The 22,884-nt window shown below is 31.6% G+C and overlaps 1 protein-coding gene across 4 annotated transcripts in view; it reads left to right on the top strand.

Annotated features, from left to right (window-relative positions):
* The window catches only part of TENT4B (terminal nucleotidyltransferase 4B), a 69,502-nt gene extending 47,014 nt beyond the window's left edge, over window positions 1–22,488 (top strand). For 2 of the 4 annotated variants that reach the window (XM_074211370.1, XM_074211369.1), the window contains 9 exons: window positions 4,824–4,944; window positions 6,205–6,312; window positions 8,358–8,486; window positions 9,841–10,054; window positions 11,228–11,354; window positions 11,448–11,551; window positions 11,650–11,837; window positions 14,043–14,207; window positions 16,133–22,112. In XM_074211370.1, coding sequence (XP_074067471.1) covers window positions 4,824–4,944; window positions 6,205–6,312; window positions 8,358–8,486; window positions 9,841–10,054; window positions 11,228–11,354; window positions 11,448–11,551; window positions 11,650–11,837; window positions 14,043–14,207; window positions 16,133–16,309 — 1,333 coding nt within the window. In that variant the 3' untranslated portion in view covers window positions 16,310–22,112. The other 2 variants (XM_074211371.1, XM_074211372.1) reach the window with 2 other exon arrangements.
* The last annotated feature ends 396 nt before the right edge of the window (window positions 22,489–22,884 follow it).

Below are 22,884 nucleotides of genomic sequence, written 5' to 3'. Positions count from 1 at the left end.
GGAGTACCTGAGTTCAAATCTGGCCTCAGACACTTCATAATTACCTAGCTGTGTGGCCTTGGGCAAGCCACTTAACCCCATTGCCTTGCAAAAACCTAAAAATCTTAAAAAATCCAAAAAACTAAAGGGCATAGTAACAAAGGGAGCATTCCTTAAAATGATAAGCAATATTTATCTAAATCATCAACAATCATTATCTGTGTAATAGGGATAACCTTGAAGCTAGAACAAGAGATAAAAAGAGAAATTCTATTTAAAATAACTATAAACAATATAAAATATTTGGGAGTCTACCTGCCAAGAAAATCCAGGAACTCTATGACCACAATTACAAAATGCTTAGCATAAATAAAAAGTAAAAACTAAACGGAAAAATATCAATTGCTCATGAGTAGGCCCAGTCAATAAAATGAAAATGAAAATTCTAAGTTAATTTACTAAGTGTTATATCTATCAAACTCCCAAAAAATTATTTGACAGAGCTATTAAATAATAAAAATACAATTACAAAATACTTTGTACACAAAGTCTCAGCTAAACAAGTGGGAAAATGTCTTTTTAAAAATAGAAATGGGTACTGTATTTTCTTTTTCTGCATTTATTGAGATAATAATGTGATTTCTGTTGGTTTTGTTATTTATATAGTCATTATGCTGCTCCCTAGCCATATTTATAAACTGATCATGCTATTTTCACTGTTAATCATCTTAAGACACTCATTATTTTTACTTCTTAACTTGAGAACCATTCTCAATCTCCCTCTTTATTTCAACAATTTGACAGATACTTCATTTTCTTACTACTTTCTTAATTTGTTTTATTCATTTGTTTTTGCTTTATCTTACTTTCCTTCAGTTTGAACCCTTCTTCTTCAGCCCAAGTTGAACTCCTTCAAAAGTTCAAATTCCTTTACATAAATGTAATACCTTCCTTCTTATTCAGCTTAGTTCCTCCTTTAGTTCTTTCCCATAAAAATTCCTGCCTCAGATAACTTGACTGGTAACCCTGAACTGGTCATATAGCCTTCCCGAGTCTCAGTTGTTTCTCATAAGTTTAAAATGAGGGACTCAGTTGATTTTAAGCTCTCTTCCATTCCTAAATGTATGATTCTTCATGCCATCAGTTCAGTATTGTCAATTCTACCTCCATGGTAGAATCTCTTCTTTACATTAGTCAGCCACTTCAGACCTTCATTGTCACTCATCTATAACCTCTTTATTGGTCTCCTTGCTTCCAGTTTCTCCCCCTTTAATCCAACTTCTAACAGATTCCAAAATAATAACTTCCAAAATAATAACATATCTGACCATTTCACTTGTGTGCTCTAAGGGTAATAAGTTACTCTCTGTTGCCTCTTAAATAACATAAAAATTCCTTATTCCTGCATAGAAGTCTTTTTGCTATCTGGCTCTAATTTACATTTTTGATTATGTCATGATTCACCTTGATGCAGATAACATTCCAACAAGACTGTTTCCCCGTGTATTTGCCCAAATACCTCCATGCTTTGAATTCCCTTTTTCCTCATCTTCGTTTCTCAGATTCTTTGTTGACTTAACTAAGGTGGCACTTCTTTGTGAATTCTATTTCTTAATTTTTTTTATACTTTATTTAGTATTTTATTTTTCCCTGGTTTCATGAAAAAAGTTAACATTGATTTTTAAGACGTTTTAAAAAATTTTTTATTTAAGGCAATGGCATTAAGTGACTTGCCCAAGGTCACACAGCTAGGCAATTATTAAGAGTCTGAGGCCAGATTTAAATTCAAGTACTCTATCCACTGCATCACCTAGCCACCTCCTATTAACATTCATTTTTAAAACTTTGCGTTTCAAATTCTATCCCTTTGTCTATCTACTCTTCACTGCCCCCCATTGAGAAAGCAAGCATTTTAATATAGATTATTCTCTGTCTCTATATATTAAATATATAGTCATGAAATACTTTTCTATAACAATCATGTTATGCAAAAATAATAGGACCCCCCCCAAATAAAAAGAAACCTCAAGAAAAAAAGTTTTTTTAAAAAAACTATGCTTCAAGTTGTATTCAGATACCATCTGCTCTTTTTCTTGGGATGGATAGCATTCTTTATAATGAGAAAAAAATAATGTTAAAAAAACTTTCCCTGGGGATGGATAGAATTCTTTATCATAGATCCTTCAGAATTGTCATGGATCACAATACATTGCCAAGAAAAACCTAATTCATTCAGTTGATCATCCTACAATATTGCAGTTATTTTTGTACAGAGTTCATTTCACTTTGTGTCAGCTAATGTAAGTCTTTCCTTTCTACCCTCTTTGAAGTCTTGCTTGAACATTTGCTTTAATTGTTAATGTTTTCTTTCTTATCTGTATTTATGTTAAATCCTCTAGTAGAATGTAAACTTCTTAAGGAAAGAGAACTTGTTTTTCGGTTTTTTTTGTCTTTAATTTTATTCTTAATGTTTAGCATAATGTTTGACATAGTAAGATGGATGAAAAATGTTTGTTGAAGGAAGGAAATATTTTACATTCTTTTAGTTTGTGTTGTATGATTGTATCCCAGTCCATTGCTTGTAGTAGATGTTTAATAAGGATTAGTCAGATTGAGTTAAATTATAGTTAAGCAGAAAATAATTTTACTTCCATCTTTCTAAAAACTAATAATAATCACTGTATGAGAAAATTTTGAATAAAAATAGAATAAAAATATTATAAATGATAATAATTTTTAGTAACTAGCTTTACTGATTTGAAATTGCTAAAATGAGTAACTCCCTATACAATTCAAAAATAATGATTAATAGATTTTCTGAGAAGTTAGTGGGATTATAATAAAATATTCTTGCTTATACGGCAGAACTATATATTCTTTTGGATAAGTGATCTTGTGTGTTACTCTATTCCAACATCTACTATTTTTAGAACTGAGGATGCCTTAAAACCTTTACTCTTCCAGGGAGCATATCTGACTTCAATTTCAAATCCTTTATTAAGTGTGCAAAGCACTTTGTTAGAGGCACTGGGAATATAAAAAGAAAAAGGAAACTGTCCCTGTCTTCCAGGTATATTTCCTTGGTCCTTGTTTCTTTGAGATAATTTTCCCAGAGCCCTGATTTATCTTGCAGTTCTCCTAAACAAAGACCTCACCAATTTATAGATTGTTGTTATCTTAAAGGTATTAGTCAAGATTGTTGCTTTGAGAAGTATTTGCTGTTACTGTACCTTGAAAGGTGGAGAATAGAAGGCAAGGCTTCTCAGCCCTTCCAATTCTCCTTCCCCTTCCTCTTTTGTCCCTAAAGGGTGAGAGTGAAATTCAGCTCACTTTTCTTTTTGCCTGTTTTAATTTTATCGTACTGCACATTTCTATTCCATTACATTTTTATCTATGTTCTGCAAAATTAGACTTTTACTCTACTAATATTTTTATTTATGAGAATCTCAATGAGAATCCTTGTTAACTAATTAGTTTATGAGACCAAGCTCTTTGAAGACTAAATATTATTGTTCCTTTTCTGCCTAAATTTTTTTAATATTCATTTATTTTTTTAATTACATGCAATGGTAGTTTTCACAGTCATTTTTTTTATAAGGTTTTGAGTTATAAGTTTTCTACTTCCCTCTCTTCCCTTCCTCTCTGACAGAAAGTAATCTAATATAGGCTATACATGTTAAACACACTAAACATAGATTCATACTAATATTTTTTCCTGCCTCTTAAATTCTTTTTAAAATTTTTTAAAAATTTATTTTTTATTTTTGAATTTTATAATTTTCCCCCCTAATCTCACTTCCCTCCCCTGCTCCCCACAGAAGGCAGTCTGATAGTCTTTACATTATTTCCATGATATACATTGATCAAAATTGAATGTATTGAGAGAGAAATCATATCTTTAAGGAAAAAACAATATAAGAGACAGCAAAATTACATAATAAGATAACTTTTTTAAAATTAAAAGTAATGGTCTTTGTTTAAACACCACAATTCTTTCTTTGCATACAGATGGTATTCTTCATTGCAGACACTCTAAAATTGTCCCTGATTGTTGCACTGATGAAATGAACAAGTCCTTTAAGATTGATCATCACCCCCATGTTGCTGTTTCCATATTAATGTTGTTGTGAACTAAGAATTAAATCGAAACAGAGAAAAAATATTAGAGACTAAAAGAAGACATAAGACCTAAGATAACTTTTAAAAAATTGAAGATAGTGTACTTTGGTGTGCATTTAAACTCCACAGTTCCTTTTCTGGATATATGTATGGTATTTTCCATCATTAGTGTTTTAGAATTGTCTTTGATTATTGTTCTACTGAAATGAACAAGTCTATCATAGTTGATCATCACTCAATGTTGCTGTTAGTATGTTTAATGTTCTTTGGGTTCTTTTGCTTAAATTTTTTTTTTTTTTTTTTTGTTAGGCAATGGGGTTAAGTGGCTTGCCCAAGGCCACACAGCTAGGTAATTATGAAGTGTCTGAGGAGGCCAGATTTGAACTCTGGTACTCCTGACTCTAGGGCCGGTGCTCTATCCCCTGCGCCACGTAGCCACCTCTTGTTTAAATTTTTAAAATAATATCCAAGTTAGTCTAACTTGTGCTGTAAAAATGATTTTGAGAAATAAGTCAACTAACATACCAAAAAACAAACAAACAAAAAAAAACCTGATTCTTACCAAATAGCTGACTGCTCTTAAATTTTGCTCTAGTTTTATGAGTTTTTTTTTGGTCTTTCTAGAATTTTAAATTGTTTAAATTGGGATAATTTATAATCTGAATGTTTGAATATGAATTGAAACAGATATTTTTCCCCTTGAACATTTTATCTCACCTATTTAGTGACATTGATCTTGTGGTATTTGGGAAATGGGAGAATTTACCCCTGTGGACCCTAGAAGAGGCTCTTCGAAAACATAAAGTTGCTGATGAAGATTCTGTGAAAGTCCTCGACAAAGCAACTGTGAGTCCTCCTTTGATGGTTCTACTTCTTTGAACTCTGAGGCTTGAGAGCACCCCTTGTCCTCAGACCATAAGCCCTCATGGCAGCAATTGCCATAGTGATACTAATGTATTTTTATAGTGAATAAATACAGTGAATATCTGTAGTTATTACCCATTTATACCCCTTTGAAGTCCTTGATAATTTTTAGGTATAATAAAAGGATCTTGAGAACAAAGTCTTGAGAACCACTCAAATTAGTTCATGATGACAGTATATAAACTAATGCATTTTGTGTTGTTTTTGATAATTTGTATATAAGTTGGAGTTTTATAAACCAATTTGTATTATAGACACCAGAAGTGATAATATTTAAAACAAAACCTCATATGAAATTCTTATGTAATAAATTATCTTTCTCATAAATTTCCTTAAAGCAATTCACCTGTTTATGGGGCAAAAAAAAAAAAGTCTTGTTTCCACTTTGTGGGAATATTAATCTGTCTCATATTTGGAAATATGCTCAGATATTTTTTTCATCTTCCCTCACTTTTCATTAGTAAGATTTTCATTCATTTTCATAGACATATTGCTCAAGGTTGTCTTTTAAGTTGTCACTTTAATGTATTATTCAGTTTCCCAAATAGTAGAAATGGGTGGTTGTTTTTCTCTTCAGTATGAAACTTCTGATTCCAGTGACAATGTCCATCTCAGTAATATGAGAAATCAAAGTTCCATACCCATAGTAAGTACACAGAAAAACTTGGCAACGAATTAAACATATTGATTTCCAGATAAGAATTTTAACAAAGACTCCTATTATGTATCTGTGTTTTAAAGAATGAGTTACAATAAGAATTAAAATTTCATCTTCTACAAGAAGTCTTTCCCAACTCTTCTAAAGTCCATTTACTTCCTATTTATCCTGCACATAACTTACTTGTCCAGATTTGTTGACTGTCTCTCCCATTAGTTTGTGAGCTCCATGAAGGTAGGGGCATTGTCTTTTGCCTCTTTTTGTGTCCTTGATATTTAGCACAGTGCCTGGTACATAGTATGTTTATTGATTGATTTAGCAAAGGATTGAAACATATTAAATTTGAGGAAAACAGTATTACTTGGACTAAATAGCTAATATCTATAATCTATAATTATGTAATGAGAATGATTTTAACTAGAAATTTTGTTCATGTATTCAAGCTTCTAACCTTTAGCCCATCCTCCTGTTTTTCTCCTCTTCTACAAGTTCAACTATTAAATTATACTTTTATGTCTCTCTAGGTACCCATTATTAAACTAACAGATTCTTTCACTGAAGTAAAAGTTGATATCAGCTTTAATGTACAGAACGGAGTGAAAGCCGCCCAACTTATCAAAGATTTTACCAAGGTTAGAGAATGTTATTGGGAATATGGGCTCAGAAAATTACTTTTGAGTGTAGCTCATAGTAAAGATGTGTCAATAATGTAATTTTAAAAAATAATTCCATTTTGGTATTTGTAAAAAAATTTTTATCTATGTTAAATAATGAAATTGCTAATTCAAGTGAATCATGCTGCTAAACTAGTTTGATAGTTTATTCTCTTGAATAGTTTTCTTTTTTTGAGGTTGAAGTTCTTATCAACTGTCCTGGAAAATTGCAATAAGATCCAGTATCTTCCTTCTCTCATCAGTTCTCTTTTGTGACTTCAGAGGTCTGGTCATGCCATTCTCTTGCTCAAGAAGCTTTAGAGACTCCCTATTCTAAGATAAAAAATCCTTAACAATTTATTCTCAACTTATCTTTTCAAACTTTTTTCACATTATTTCTCCTCACACCCTCTACATTCTATGCAAAGGGACCTACTTGCTTATTCCCTATATAAGATATATATCCCCCTATATCCTGTGCTTCTGCACAAGTTGTTCATCCTTCTACAATATTCTCTCTCCTTATTTCTGACTCTTGGAATCTTTAGTGTAAGTTGATTCTCCCTGAGGAATAGAGATATAATTTCCTCAAGGGCAGAGACTTCTGTTTTTCCTTTGAATTTCATCATTTAGCAAACAGTGTTTAAATCAATTTTTGTTAAATGAATTGATAAATTATTGATTAATTGCTCCACCTTGATTCTGTCTTGATATGGAAAATAAATTTTAAGGAGCCTCAAAGGAAGTTATCTGCTTTATTTCCTTAATTCAGGGAGGTCGATGCTTACACCATTGCTTTTGAGTGGTACCCATTTATTATACATATGGCTGTATAATTTACAAAGGCATGTTTTTTATTGGGTATCTTCATTTCACAAATGAAGACACTAAATCTCAGAGAAATTGATTTTTTCCTTTAGTCACACAATAAATGTAAGCCCTATCTAGGACTGGAACCTGTGACTTTTGACAACAAATTCTTTATCTCATTAACTTTTTTTCCAAAATTTAATTCCAAGCTAAAAGACACTTATATGAATAATAATATATGGACATTCCATTTTTTTTCTTGCTATAGTCTTGAGTCCATTTTCCTTGGTTCTTTTTGGAGAAGAATTTGTCAATTTCCTCTTCTTAATCTTTCACTGTTTTCTGAACTTTGGGTCATTTAAGGTTTAACTTAAATGAAGGCTTTTCTGTCTTCAGCAGCTCTCCTTTTTGAAAAATTTCTTTGTTTTATGTTTCTACATCTTGCTTTGCTTTTCAAGATAGCTAAATCTGGATTTGTCTATTGAGTATAATAGGATTCTTTTAAATGAATAGATTTTTTTTTTGTAGATTGAATTGAATTAAAAAATTAAAACTTTTTTTTTTTTTTTAAGGCCAATGGGGTTAAGTAACTTGCCAAAGGTCACACAGCTAGGCAATTATTAAGTGGTCTGAGGCCAGATTTGACCTCAGGGACTCCTGACTCCAGGGCTGGTGCTATCCACAGTGCCACCTAGCTGCCTCAACAGGATTATTTTAAAGTTTTAGTATACCCTACTTTAAAGAAAATGTCTTTGCATTTGAGATAGTATGATTTCCTGTGACCTAATTTCTGAAGTAATTCCTTGAAATTTCCAATTCGTTGTTTTTGGAATGCCTTGAATTATACTACTCTTGTTTTGTTCATACCTTAACTAGTGATGTTATCAAATAAGTGGCACCAATTAGAAAGCACTTAACTTATGTTCTTTGTAAATGTGTATTGAAACACCTCTATCTTTTAAATTTATGGCTAAATAGAAAATTGTGGTTATATCTAATGTTATTTAAAGATAAAAGGTAAAATTATTTGCATAAATTGTTTCACCAAATTTTGTCATGAGCTTTGCTAAACAAAATACCATTCAGAAGTAGGCATTCTTACAAGTAATTATTTGAATTTAAAGTAATTATTTGAGCCTCTTTGGTTATTTTCAGAGTTCTGAAGATTTTTTATAGGAATTAATCAAAATATGATTTTGTTTTTTTTTTTCCAGAAATACCCTGTATTACCTTACCTGGTTTTAGTATTGAAGCAATTCTTATTACAGAGAGACCTTAATGAAGTGTTCACAGGTGGAATTGGTTCTTATAGTCTCTTTTTAATGGCAGTCAGTTTTCTTCAGGTGAGTGGTATGGCACATGCTATACCAATATAAATTATAATTTCATTCATATTTAAATTTTTAAAAAGGGAAGTTCTAATTAGTTATTAAATTAGTTATTTAAATTAATTTATTAAATTAAATTAAATTATTGAAATTAAATAAATTAGTTATTAAATCATTTCAGATAGCACAAGATTGTTCTTAAAATGAATATTTAAAATATACATAATAGTAAATAATTTGGTTTGATTTGGTTCAATATCATTTTTTATTTGATATTTTCATTGAACCATTTTGTCACCCTTAAGTATGATCTGATTTTTATAAATTTAGTAATATTTATGTGCTAATAAGATGTCTCCATAAAATTTAGGTTCTTTTTTATATATATACATAGATTTTTAACCACTATCAGCATATTCTGACCACAGTGTGATATATAACTCATGATAATTACTTTTCATTTCATTTCATTTTTTTTTTTTTTTTTTTTTTTTAGGCAAATAAGGTTAAGTGGCTTGCCCAAGGCCACACAGAGCTAGGTAATTATTAATTGTCTGAGGTCACATTTGAACTCAGGTCCTCCTGACTCCAGGGCTGGTGCTCTATCCATTGCGCCACCTAGCTGTCCCCGCATTTTAATTACATTACCTTTAGTTGTTTAAGTTAGGATATTCCAACTAATAAGAGCAAGTATTGAAAAAATTTTCTTGTTTTTAGAATGTGAACTGTTAGAGTTCTGGTGCTGTGTTTCTAGTCACACCAATAGTGCATGAAAACTGCACACCATTAATGTATTGTGGTAACCTGACTTTCCAGTATTTATGGTTCCATCTCTTTTAGAATTATGTTCCTAGCCTTTATGGCTATCATAACACTCAGTAGCCAAATTTCTACCCCTATAATATGACACCTGTGGTTGCTTTAGCTCTTAGTGTAACGTCAGTGTACAGTGTTGTATTTATGGTTAATATATGGACTCAATTTGATTAAATTATCTACATTCAAATTACCTTAACACTTGGATTTTGAGCCTCAATTCAAATTGAACTCAGCTTGTGGAATATGGCTTATGTACTTGTGTGGCTATGCCTTTGCTTAGACAGTTTCTGAAATTTTTTTTAAATTTATTTTTACCCTTGTTGGTAACAAACAGCCTTATCCCATATTGTATACTTATTATGACATATTGTTATATCTGTGTTTATGTTATACTCCATTAGACTGTAATTTCTATTAGGACAAGTCTCCTTTATGAAGATAGAAGACTGTGTTTTATATAATTTTTGTATCTTCCCTAGATAATAATTTCTTATTTCTTGGTCTACAAGGAAGAATCAGTAAAATTTGTTCTTTTTTTCCTTTTGTCTAGCTGCATCCCAGGGAAGATGCTTGCATACCCAATACCAACTACGGTGTTCTCTTAATAGAATTTTTTGAGTTGTATGGACGTCACTTCAATTATCTCAAGACCGGCATCCGGATAAAGGATGGTGGTTCATATGTGGCCAAAGATGAAGTGCAGAAAAATATGCTGGATGGCTACCGGCCATCAATGCTATATATTGAAGACCCCTTACAGCCAGGTATTAAAGTTAGGTTAGGCCACAGAAAGCTAATTGTCCAGTTAGTTTATTATAGCTTGAAGTAGCTTATCTTTTGAGGCAAACCAAGAGAATAATTTCCATGAGTTTGAAGAAGATTCCATTTTCACCTTTGTCAGTCAAAAAGAAGCATTCTTTATTAGATATATTTGTATTTGGTATATTTGGTAATCTTTTTTTTTTCTGAGTCTTAATGTCTTCCATTGCACCTAACAAAATTTCAGTTAGGACTCTGATATTTTACCTTCATTATATAATTAATTTGAAGATAGTGGCAATGAGAATTGTGGGTATACAGCTGAATTAATCTTTGATTACTGGATTACAGATGATAATTTTGTTTTCTTGTGCCACTTTTTTTTTTGTTTTGTTTTGTTTTTTTGCAAGGCAATGAGGTTAAGTGGCTCGCCCAAGGCCAGACAGCTAGGTAATTATTAAGTGTCTGAGGCCGGATTTGAACTCAGGTACTCCTGACTCGAGGGGGTGCTCTATCCACTGTGCCACCTTGCCGTCGTCCCCCCCTCCCCCGTTTTTCTTTAGTCTATTTTTAACCTTCTTTAATTCAACTTTTATCTTGAAAAGTACCAATGAGTACCTATTCCCTTAGGTTTTCATTGTTACATTTGCTTATATGTAATTTTTGTATTGGTTGTCATTTGAAAAATTTAGAGTCATTCTTTCTTAGACATTTTGACAATGAGTGAAGAGGTACATTCTTTGCTAGTGAAGTTTTAAAGAGGTAGATATAGTTTAGGTAACTTCTTCAATCATTTAGAATTCTACTTATGTACCTGTAGAAATTTCTATTTCTGATTTAGGATTGTTTTATTTTGCCCTTTGGGGAAAAAAGGGGAAGAAACTTAGAAATGAGAAATTCTAACATTATTAGAACTTTTCATTTCCTTTTGACTTGTGTTTTTTTAAATTTATGATATGATCTTTTTTTGGCAAAGATGTCTTTACGTCATTTGAAGATACTTCAAAAATAAGTACTAGATGAGTGATAGATATAGTCAGAGATTTGGTATGTAGTCATTTTTAAAAGTAAGTAGCCAAAATTTTGCATGTAGTTCAAAACTGGCTTATGTGGTGTAAGGTGAAATATAATCTCAAATCAAGTAAATGGTAAAATACATGAATGTATTTATTTTTAAGGTAATGATGTTGGAAGGAGTTCATATGGTGCCATGCAAGTGAAACAGGCATTTGATTATGCATATGTTGTTTTGAGTCATGCAGTATCACCGATAGCAAAGTACTATCCCAACAATGAAACTGAAAGGTAAACATTTAATTAAAATCAGTGGATCAAATCAGGTCATGAGATCTATGTTTTTACAATCTTAATATGTTTTTCTTTTTTAATCATTTGCAGCATATTAGGTAGAATAATTAGAGTGACAGATGAAGTGGCTACCTATAGAGATTGGATATCAAAGCAGTGGGGCTTGCAGAATAGACCTGAACCTTCATGTAATGGTAAGATTTTCCTTTATTTATTTAATCTTACATGGACTCTTATACATTGTGCATATTTATGGGAAGAAACGTTTTCCAATTTCTTACCACTCTTTCAGGAAACGGTGTTACCTTGATAGTAGATAATCAACAGTTAGATAAGTGTAACAATAATCTATCTGAAGAGAATGAATCCCTGGGAAAATGTAGAAGTAAAACTTCGGAATCTCTTAGTAAACACTCTTCAAACTCTTCATCAGGTCCAGTGTCTTCCTCTTCTGCCACGCAGTCCAGTTCTAGTGATGTTGTAAGTATTTAAAAATTAATGTGTTTTGGAATTATTTTAGTTTTTTTTTTTTTTTTGCGCTAGGCAAATGGGGTTAAGTGGCTTGCCCAAGGCCACACAGCTAGGTAATTATTAAGTGTCTGAGGCTGGATTTGAACCCAGGTACTCCTGACTCCAGAGCCGGTGCTTTATCCACTATGCCACCTAGCCAGGCCCTACTATCTGAAAATTTAATGTTTATTCATCTTTTGACTACTGAATAATATCTAGGTATCTAATTATTAAATTACTTTATAGATTGGTGGTCTACTTGTTTAATAGTTTTCTTTATGACCATTAATTTTGAACTTATTTGAGATAAAAACTTTTACTAGTTAATAAGTGTTTGACCTTTATAGAAGATATAAAAACACTACTTATAAATAAAACAAAATAAGTGAAATTTTCATTGATTAAAAAATGATCTAGCTATCAAATGATATAGTTTATATACAAATCTCCATACTCAAGATTCATTAGTATATTTTCTGTTCCCTTTGAAATTTTATGAGACACAGAAGTCTCAGAGTGATGCTTTTGAGAGAAAGCCATGAAACAGTAAAATTAGGAATTGTGTAAACCTATTATTGCCATTAGGGCAACAGTATAGAGTTTAGAGGGAAGAAAGAAAGGAACATAATAGATCTAAATAAATGAAATTTCTTTCCTTTAGCATTTTTCTTTTCAAATTGATTATAAAAACAATTTTTAACTATTTTCATAATTCTAAAAATTGTGAGTTCGAAATTCTCTTCTCATTGTGAAGACAAGAAATTTGATTATAGATTATATCTATATCTATCTCTATATATATTAATGTGCAGTCTTGCAATACATACCATATTTCCCCATATATAAGATGTTCCCATGTATAAGATGCACCTTAATTTTGGGGCCTGATATTTGAAAAAAGATGTATTACATAAAGATAATGAACTTATTTTATTCATCTTAAAATTCATACAACTCCTTATCACTGTCAAAACTACCTTCCATAAGCTTATCCTCATCTGTGTTTGATGATCAATCACTGTCTTAAGAGAGGCTCTGACTGTTCTCCTGCCTGTGCTCTTGTCTGTGGTTGATCACCAGCACTCCCTGGGCAAGTCTGGTGCGTATGCTTAGTCTATTCCCTTTCATGAGCCTGAAGCACCAGTTGTGTCCTCCTTTGAAATAAGTCACTTCTTTTTTTATCAGCAATTCTAAACCATCTTTGTGGACACAGGAATTCCAATGGTCCTTTTTTCTTCAATCCATCTCTTCAATTCCCTCTCTAACTCAGGGCATTTGGCTGACTTGCCTCTCATGACCTTCTTCTGCCGTGGTATTTTCAATAGGGTTTCTTCTTCCCATAGCCAGTCTTGGATTTTTTTCTCAGTTGGAGGAGGACCAAACTTAGATTTAGCAGTTCAATTTCCATTCACTTTTGCAAACTGGATCACTTTGAACTTGAATTCAGTACTGTACGAAAATCATTTCTTAGCCATTTCTGGGTAGACTGTGGCAAAATGTAACCTAACATACCAATGACAAATGTGAAACAATGAGCACAAAGACAAGCATGAAAAAGTGAGAAATGCAAGTAAAAAAATCTACAACCATTGTATAAGTCATTCCCAGTTTTTAGCCTCATGTTTTTCGAAAAAGGGTGTGTCTTATACCTGGGGAATATGGTATTTCCATATTAATCATTCTATAAAAGAAAACATAGACCAAAAAAACTCACCAACCATTAAAAAAAGAAAGTAAAAAATTTATGCTCTGATCAGCATTCAGACTCCATCAGTTCTGTCTCTGGAGGTGGATAGTATTTTTTATCCTGAGTTTTTTGGAATTTTCCAATCTTTGTATTGCTGAGAATGTCATTCATAGTTGATCTTAATATAATATTACAGTTACTGTGTACAATATTCTGGTTTTGTTCATGTCACTTTGCATCAGTTCATATATGTCTTCCCAGGTTTAGTTACTTATAAGTACCTTAAATTCAGTATTTAAATTTAGAGGAAAAAATTAAGTTCTCTTAAAAAACAAAACTTTGTAAGTTCTAGAAATTTTTTAGAACTCTTTAAAGGATTAATTTAATCAAAAGAACATTTGTTGTTGGGATAATTATTTTATTATTTTCTCTTGATACTGAATATTTTTATTGTTACATATTCTGACTGGTGTATGATTTGTGTTAAGGATTCTGATGCAACACCATGCAAAACATCTAAGCAGCTGATTTGTCGTCAGTCTACCGTGAACAGAGTGGGATCTCAAGAAGTATCTTTGGAATCCTCCCAATCAGGAGGGAAAATTCAAAACAACCAAGCTCCTAATTCAGCCAATAGCACTAACAAATCTCAGGTGTGTGAAATTTCTATTCTAGTCATTGTTTATCTTTAATGCAAAATATTTTGCAGGAATATTTTAATGCTAAAATATGAAAAGGTATGAATTATTTAAATAGCCTATTTAAAGATAATTTTTAAGTCAGGGAATACATTTTCTCAATATAGAAAATTCCATAATAAAATGGGTATTTAATACGACACTAATGACAGAACTCTTTTCAGATCAACACAATATATACTAAATCTAGTATCTGAAATGGATCATTTCTATAGAAAGGCCAACATAATGCTTTAAAAGCAATGCTAATTATTATAAGCATTTTTGTGTGGTTCTATAACATGGTTCATACATAACCTCTTGGATACTTTGAACTTTTATGTATTATTGATACATGAAACCCTCTATTTGAATACTGAGCTCTTAATAGAACAAGACAGCCAATAGTGTTTGATTAATGTTACTTTTGACTTGTTAAAAGCCATAATTAAACAATTTTAGTCATCTAAAAATTGCTGTATGCCCATGAATTAAAATGAGATTTTAAAAAAAAGTTGTTTTCTATATACAGTCAAATGACAACTAGGAAAGACTGTTGTCAGCAAGGAACATGCAAGCTATAAAATTAGACACAAGAAGTATAAGCACAGAATTGCTTTTTATAACATCTAATGTTATAACTGTGTTACATTACAGTGCAATAATGACGTTCTAAATTCACCAGACTCATTTAAAAATGAATTATTATTCAAACTACTTTGTTAAAGAAGTCATTTTTAAAAACTCTGGCCAGACTTGTATATGCCTATAATCCCTGCTACTGGGGAAGGCTGAGACTGGAAGATTGCCTGAACTTGGGAGTTTTGAGCTATAAATATAAACTAAGCTAAATCTTATGTCAATATAGTGAAACCTGGGAATGGCCTAGTGGTTGCCTAAGGGGGGTGAATAGCCCAGGTCAAAAATGGAACAAGTGAAATTCTGATGTTTATCAGTAATGGGATTAGTTCTATGTGTGACTGCTACACTAGGTGAAATAGGAGAGCAATCTCCAAAAGAGTGAGTGAGTGAGAGCGAGAGCGAGCGAGAGAGAGAGAGAGAGAGAGAGAGAGAGAGAGAGAGAGAGAGAGAGTGTTCAATATACATTAATTTTGGTTATTGTCAGATAAATGAGGTACAATAGAAAAATTTGATCTACTCTTTAACATTTTGTTTTTGTTGATACTTTTTGTTCTTATCTAACATTCATTATAATTCTTTCTCAGCACCCTTCCAACTAGAGAATATTTCCTTGTAATTATATTTTAAAAGACAGAGGAGAAAAAATGTAGTTCAGCCAAATTAGTCAAAACATTGACCCTATGTGATAGTGTGCAATATTCCATATTCCATTGTTCATCACCCCTAAGACACACACACACACACACACACACACACACACACACACACACACACACAAAGAGAGTATACAATATAATTTAAAATACCATATTTGTTTTCTTCTGTTGTTGTAGTTCTCTACTCTTAACAGGTGAATAGGGATGGATTTTAATATCAGCCTAAATAGAATATTGTTAGGAAGGTACATCTATGTCTGTGGACCTTGAATTAAATTTAATGTCTGAAGGTACTTCTCTAGGAAGAGTGGATATTAAAGTTTAAGTACATCAAATTAATATCAAGTGATCACTATTAGAACAACATCAGGGTTAACTTTTTCTGAAGACTTAGCAACTCTTTTGTTTTTGTTTTTGTTTTTTTGCAAGGCAATAAGTGCCTGACCCAAGGTTAAGTGTCTGAGGGCTGGAGACTTAGCAACTTTTAAAGTTTTTTTTTTAAAGAATGATGATAATCATTACTATTATTAAAAATAGTTTGATATTTAGCACTATTTTCTGTTTTAATATATAATATTGATGATTTTTTTCTCCTTTCTGCAGCATGGATCAGCAAGGTTATTTCGTTCTTCGAGCAAAGGCTTCCAAGGTACAACTCAAACAAGCCATGGCACCTTGATGACAAACAAACAGCATCAAGGCAAATCAAATAATCAGTATTACCATGGCAAAAAGAGGAAACACAAGAGGGACGCAGCCCTTTCAGACCTTTGTAGATAGTTACCAATTTTATGATTGACTGTTCTTCTGTGTGCAATGATCTCATGCTACAGGATAGTTTGATAGCAACTCCTGGGATTCATTCAGGAGCTTCAGACTGTTCAGACGTTGATTAGCAACTGCATTTTTTTCCCAGCTCGCCACGGAATGGATCATGAAGACTGACAACTACAAAAACAAAAAGGAAAAAAAAGGCTGCTCATTTGATAAGTCATATGCTATACAACAGGGTCATTTTAAGATTTAAAAGCTTGAATGTAAAATAAATATATCCCATCAGCTTTATGCTGAACTGTAGGGGTAGTATTCAGTGTGTAGGGGGTGGTATAAACAAAAACTAAAAGTTTAAAAGGAAGGGGGGGAAGGAGAAAAAATGTATTTTGTGGGAAAACCAGATTTAAAAGGTGAAAGTGATTTGTGCATGATTTTTTTTATTATTTTTGCATATATTTACCATTTTATTGTGTGTATATATAGAAGACCATATTATAGGAAATTGACATTTGTAATAGTGGATTTGTTAATACTTTTTACATAACATTACTGTTTAAATTGTAAACAGAATTTTCTCAGGATTAGTTTGAAAAATAATCTGAATTGTCATCTTAACATCCATATGTAGGAACGTGATTAGTTCTGTTACTCAGAATTTGTTTTCCTCAGCATTGAAATGAATTAATAGAACACTTGTGATCTGCTGCAAAAGTTTTTCCTCTAAAAAGAAAAAATTTATGGTGGCAAATGAAGTTTATTTTATTTTGTAAAATGTGTACTATGTATTTTTGTGTAAACACTGAAAAAACTATAGTCATCTCTGATATTTAACTCAAAACTGTTTTCTTAGTGCCGTTGTCTTTGGCAATGGGAAATTACACTACTTTTTCTTTACAGTCTTTTTTTCCTTCTTAAAAAAGAAAAAAAAAGCCACCTGAATGTTGTCCATTCTTGTTGCAGTAAAAAAACAAACAAACAAACAAAAAACCTCAACTCGAGTTCTACAAACATTTGCATGCCAGCTTCTTTAACCTTTGTGCTTGCGTGTACTTGTTTTTCCTCATTCTTTCTTTTTTTTAAATTCATGCTATACTTCTGTGGGAGAGAATAACTGTTTAAGCTTTAATGAAATCATACTTATAAAACTATTTTCTTATACTCCACTTTATGCTTTTGGTATTGTTTATCTTTAAAAATTAAATGGTCTTTGATAAAGGACATATTTTCGTATTGCCTTATTAAGACCAAACACTTCTTGTCATCCCATTCTTTATCTTACCCTTTCACTGAATTGTTACCTTTAATTAAAACTTTTTTAAACATTGACTTGTTTTAATCATACTGTAAATTTAGGTTGTGGTCAGTTGTGGTCAGCTTTGAGTGCAAATGAGATGTAAAATTCTGTTATTCACCACATGTTGAGTTTGAAAATGAACTGGGGAAATTGAACTTAATAGAATATTAAATGGCATTTATGAAAATGCTTCCTTGGAATGGAAAAGCGCTTCTACGTTCATCATCAATATGTATGGCTCTGTTACATGAAGCCATTCCTGAGATGAGAATCTTTTGTATGCATATATATATGTATATGTATTCATATTGCATTGTGTATGTGTGTATATACATATACACACATATACATATATATGTATACACATGTGTATACATATATATGTAGGCTTTAAAATTTTTCTTTTATATAGTTACAAAATACCAGACCAACTAGACAGTAATGGACACTATTAGTACAACAACTTTTAAAATAAAATAATGCTAAAATATGACCAAAACCAATTTCATCACTGAAATCAATATATCGATGTTAGTGTTTTACTTCAAAAAGGAAAAACACGTTCCAAAAGATGGAAACTCATAACACTTACCTTGTATAAACAGTATAAGAGTTTTAAATATGATGTTAATTTGACAATGTTTTAAATTTTAAATTCACATTTTGTTCAGATCAACTAATTTTTTATCAACAAGATGTTGAGCTTTTGTTTATAGAAACTAGTTCAAGTCATACCACATTATGCATAATCACAGTATTTATTTTGTTTTTTAGATTATTGTGAATGTGTAGACTTTTGTTTACTGCTTAGGGAGAAATTATTTATAAAATTATATAATCCAGTATTAGCTGCTATTAGCAAACTGTTTCAGATATATAAAACTTGCAAAGATCTGTGTTGCATTGGCCACACTGACTTTTTTTTTGTTGTTGTTGTTTTGTTTTTGTGTTTTAAAGAATCACCCTCATTGTTGAAAGCAAATGTACTCTTAGGGTGCAGGTATTAGTGTTTCAATAAGCATGTGATTATTTTAAGGTGGTGGTAGCGGGAAGATAATCTTGATTCCATTGGGAATCTTAGGTTTGCCTCAATTTATGGTTTTCATAAATTTATTGGAAAAATCGCTTTTCCTGGACTGCTCAAAGTTTCTTTTTGGTAAACAGTATCTTTCTAAAAGACAAAAAAAAAGCATGAAGGAAAATTGAGGTGTGTGTTACATTTCCTCAAATGACCAGCATTGTATTCGTAAATACTGTATATCTTGCAAATCTTTATTTAAATAGGACAGTTGAACTGTTCATTTTTTCAATCTGAAGTAAAATACTTTCAAGAACTTTTAGTTTGCCTGCTCATTTGTCTTGTACATTTCATCTCTGTATTTGACTCCTGTCTAATTCTTTTGAGTTTCAATATTTTGTGCAGATTTTGTGACTGAAAAAATAAATGTTTCATCTAAATATTGTAGTTCATCAGCATCCTTGAAACATTTTCCTTTACAGTATTGTAGAACTGTATATTTAAAAATTATTCCTGTTTATGTCAAAGTTCATTTTTGTTGGTTATGTTTGTGCTTCATATGTGTCTAGCTGCTTTTAAAATTTTAATAGAAATGAGATAATGGTTCTTTGAAGTGCTGAAGCATCAAGAATTATAAATATAGATTCTGGATGAATATATTTTGATATTGCATAAAGGCTGTTTATACACTTTAAGAAATCAGTTAAAAGTGTCAATATTTGCAAAGGATGAAGAGACCAGGTGTTCTGCTTTGGAGAGATATATCGCATTTGGTTTCTATCATAGGTATTAGAGCTATAAAACCTACTGGTTTTATGTCTAGCATTCAACCAAAGGGTTGAATGTCTATTTGTGCCTCTTTGATTTGCTTTCTATTTGCTTGCTCCTCTTTGAGCTTGCCCCTGAGATTTAGGCTGTCATTTGTAGGGGCTCCACTTTTCCTCAACCAAGTCTTCTTAGTTCATCAGAGCAAAGTATGGGCAAGGAAGACTTTCTTTTCTCTCTTTCCTTTGGGGGTTTTGTATCACAATGGGTTTCCTTCCCATCTCCCACCCCCTATCCCTATCCCTCAGTCCCACTAATGGTAAGTGTTATTATACTTTCCTAACCTATGAATTAGTGTTTGGGTTATCAAATTAATATGACTTGTAAATAGCAGAACCATAGTGCTGTGATTTGTTCTTTGCAAGAGCCTTTATAATTAGGATGACCAGGGTAATTTTATTGATGTTGTGTTGAAATGTTCAGAAACCATCATTAATAGGTTTCTGTAAATTTTGTTGGAATTTTTGTCATTTATGATGATATATCTTGTTAATTGTTTTAAATTTGATCCACAGTTGGAAACTTATGGTTGCCTTCAATTATAGCATGCTATTGATTTTTTTTTTAATCACTTTGATATTAAAGAATGAGAGAAATTCCTAGGGAATTTCCTAGGGAAATGGATATTTCTGAACTAAATTTTAGAAAATTAATGGCAGACTTTTTCTTATAATAATTTTGATTTTCCAAACTGATAAATAAAAAAAATGGTTAAAGCAACAACCGGAAAAACTTGCTACTTCCTCTCATTGACCAGCTCTGTAAACTCTATGAGTGGAAAGCAGTGTTCTCCTGATTGATTTATATAACAAGCATACTATTAGTCAGGATTTTATGAATGACAAGTTTAATTGAGTAGGAAAAAGTAAAATTAAATTTTTGCATTGCAGTTTTTGTCAGTGAAGTAATTGATTTAATGAAGCATTTCAGTAATAATGTAGCATAAATATTGAAACAACTATTTGTATAAATGTTTCATTGAAAATACTGTGTTTACTTTTCCTCAGGTTCTAAACTAAACCTTTTACTTTGAGATTTAGATCACTCTTCAGTCTGACAGAAATGGAAGTTTTGTGGAAAATAAGTTTTTAAAATTGTAATATGTTGTTTGATTTAACATATAACCAAGGAAAAAGCCAGATTTCACTGTGAAAGTTAATACATGGTTAACAAACTTTGTTTCTCTATGATGTCTTTTTTCTTATTAATAGTATTAAATGTCTTTAATACTGTTGTCTGAACTAAGTCTAATAAGCTTTCAACTTACCTTCAAACCTCAAACAACAGATTAATTGAATTTTTCTTCCATCAGAGAGAGTGTCATCCAAATGTAGGTCAAAACTGTTATTAGCTAGAAAGCCTTATTTTTATAGGCTGGTCTGGATAAAAGACCTATGGCCTAATATCAAATACTAAAAATTTTAGTAACGTCTGATATTTTGTTTTCCCTGCTCTCCTTTTTAAAGCATTTTGGCTTTTAAGGTTTGTACTTTAAAGTGCGTGCCTTAGTATTGCTTAAAATGATCCATGTCCAATATCTCTGATCTAGAGCTATAAGAAGAACTAAAATGCTAGTGACAGGGAGTGGTTCTTGCTGTTATTGCTTCAGCAAGCGTGGGCTTGTCTGTAATTTTCTGAGAGAAGTTATAGCTGTATGAATGAGTCCCAAACAGGTACTTTACTGGGGATAGTATGAAAACTAGGTGTCCTCTTAATTTGTGTATCCAAGTCAAAGTTTCTATTTCAAGTGCTTATCTGTGTATCTGTATTCATCTCAAGACCTAAAATGTCAAATAAAATCCTTGCAGATCCATAGCCTTTGCTACTTTTTGTTGAATCCGTTTCCATATGGTATGATGTAAAGGGTGGAGGGAGGCCATTACCAGATGCTGGATAAAATTTTTAGAGTATTTATATTCATGTTTGCTTTATTCCTTTGTCCTAAACATGATTTAAATCTTTGTGGGTAGTTACATATAATAAAGTATTGGGATAGTAGTATAATGCAAAGTCTCTCAAAAAACGGGAGAAGGGGACTTCATTAGGAGGAACATATCTCTAAAGATAGCAATTCTATTAAATTCTTATCATCAGGGATGAATCTTACATGAAATTAAGGAATTAGACAGGTAAGCATTTTGGTACCCTTGGGGAGAGCTAATTATGTGATAGTCTTAATCTAGTACTTCTAAAGGAGAGGGATCTCATTGATTATCTGCCAAATTCTTTGGCATTTCCATGTAATAATAAGGGTTCAATTACTTTTAAATCTTTGTCATTTTTCCCTCTTCACTTATTTGCTTTAAATTACTTTGTCTTTAACTTCTGACCTTTGGATTTAAAATTCAGATCTGCTTTCTCGGCTGTAATTTTTACATTAAATTTAGAGACCTTTAAAAAATAAGTTTTATAATCCTGACCCTAAGAATATTGCCTTTAAATATTGACTACAAAATTCAAAATAGCTTATTTCCCTTGATAACTTGAGCCTTGTTTAAGGTTAAATGCCAGAAGTACAAGAATAAACTGTGTCTTTCAAAACTTTCTTCTGGTATCAGAATTGGTGAAGGAACATCCAGAGAATCCTATTATAGTTGAATATTTCATTGAATGTACACACACACTTTGAAAGTTTGGATTTTAATCAATAATTTTTGCTTATTTCCTTCTCTGATTAGTGTTGCCTTCAGTTCTAAGAAATGCAGACTCCTGTGAAGTGTTGGAGGTTTGAATCGACTTGAAAGCTTCCAAGTTTTGTCTAGTTACAACTGTGCAGCGAGACACTGAAGAATCCACCGCAGCAAGAGATTTAATACAAATGATTATTTCCTGAGGTCATTTAATTGGGCAGCAATTATGAATATTATGAAAGAATTGCACATCTTGTCTGGAAACTTTTTAAAGCTAACTACAGTTTCTTCAAAGATGCAAATTGTTTACCTTGAGAATTTTATAAATTGCATTTCTATGCAAATTTGTCCTCAGTGGTACCACTCATTTTCTTATTCATAATCTGTGATCCAATAAAGGCTCTGTGCTTTCATTCAATTTTGAAGCATCTGTTATGAACCTTTGTGTAAAATTTGATAGCTGTCCCCCCCCATTTTCCCTCTTATCTATTTTACAAATCATAATTTTCAGTAATGATTATATTTATGTGAAGAAAAGTTACCAGTGATTTAGAAGTTGATTTCTAATATTTTCATACTTTTTAAAAATCTAGCTTTAGGATATTACTAGTTTTCTCCCACTGTTGTTAAGCTAATAGAAATTGAGATTTGTATAACAAATAAGCTACCAGCATTTTGTGCACAATCAGTAGTAAAGAACCATCATCCAATGCTCCCAAATTAATTATTAATCTGATCTTACCTTAACTTGATCTCAGCTTTAAAATACAAGGTTATAATGACATTAATACCTTTAACATAGAAATAGCTAAAT

This window comes from Macrotis lagotis, chromosome 1 (genome assembly GCF_037893015.1).
Source record: "Macrotis lagotis isolate mMagLag1 chromosome 1, bilby.v1.9.chrom.fasta, whole genome shotgun sequence".
In the NCBI taxonomy this organism is placed as follows: domain Eukaryota; kingdom Metazoa; phylum Chordata; class Mammalia; order Peramelemorphia; family Peramelidae; genus Macrotis; species Macrotis lagotis.
Note: the sequence above shows the minus strand (reverse complement) of the source record. Positions and strands in the feature narration are given on the sequence as shown.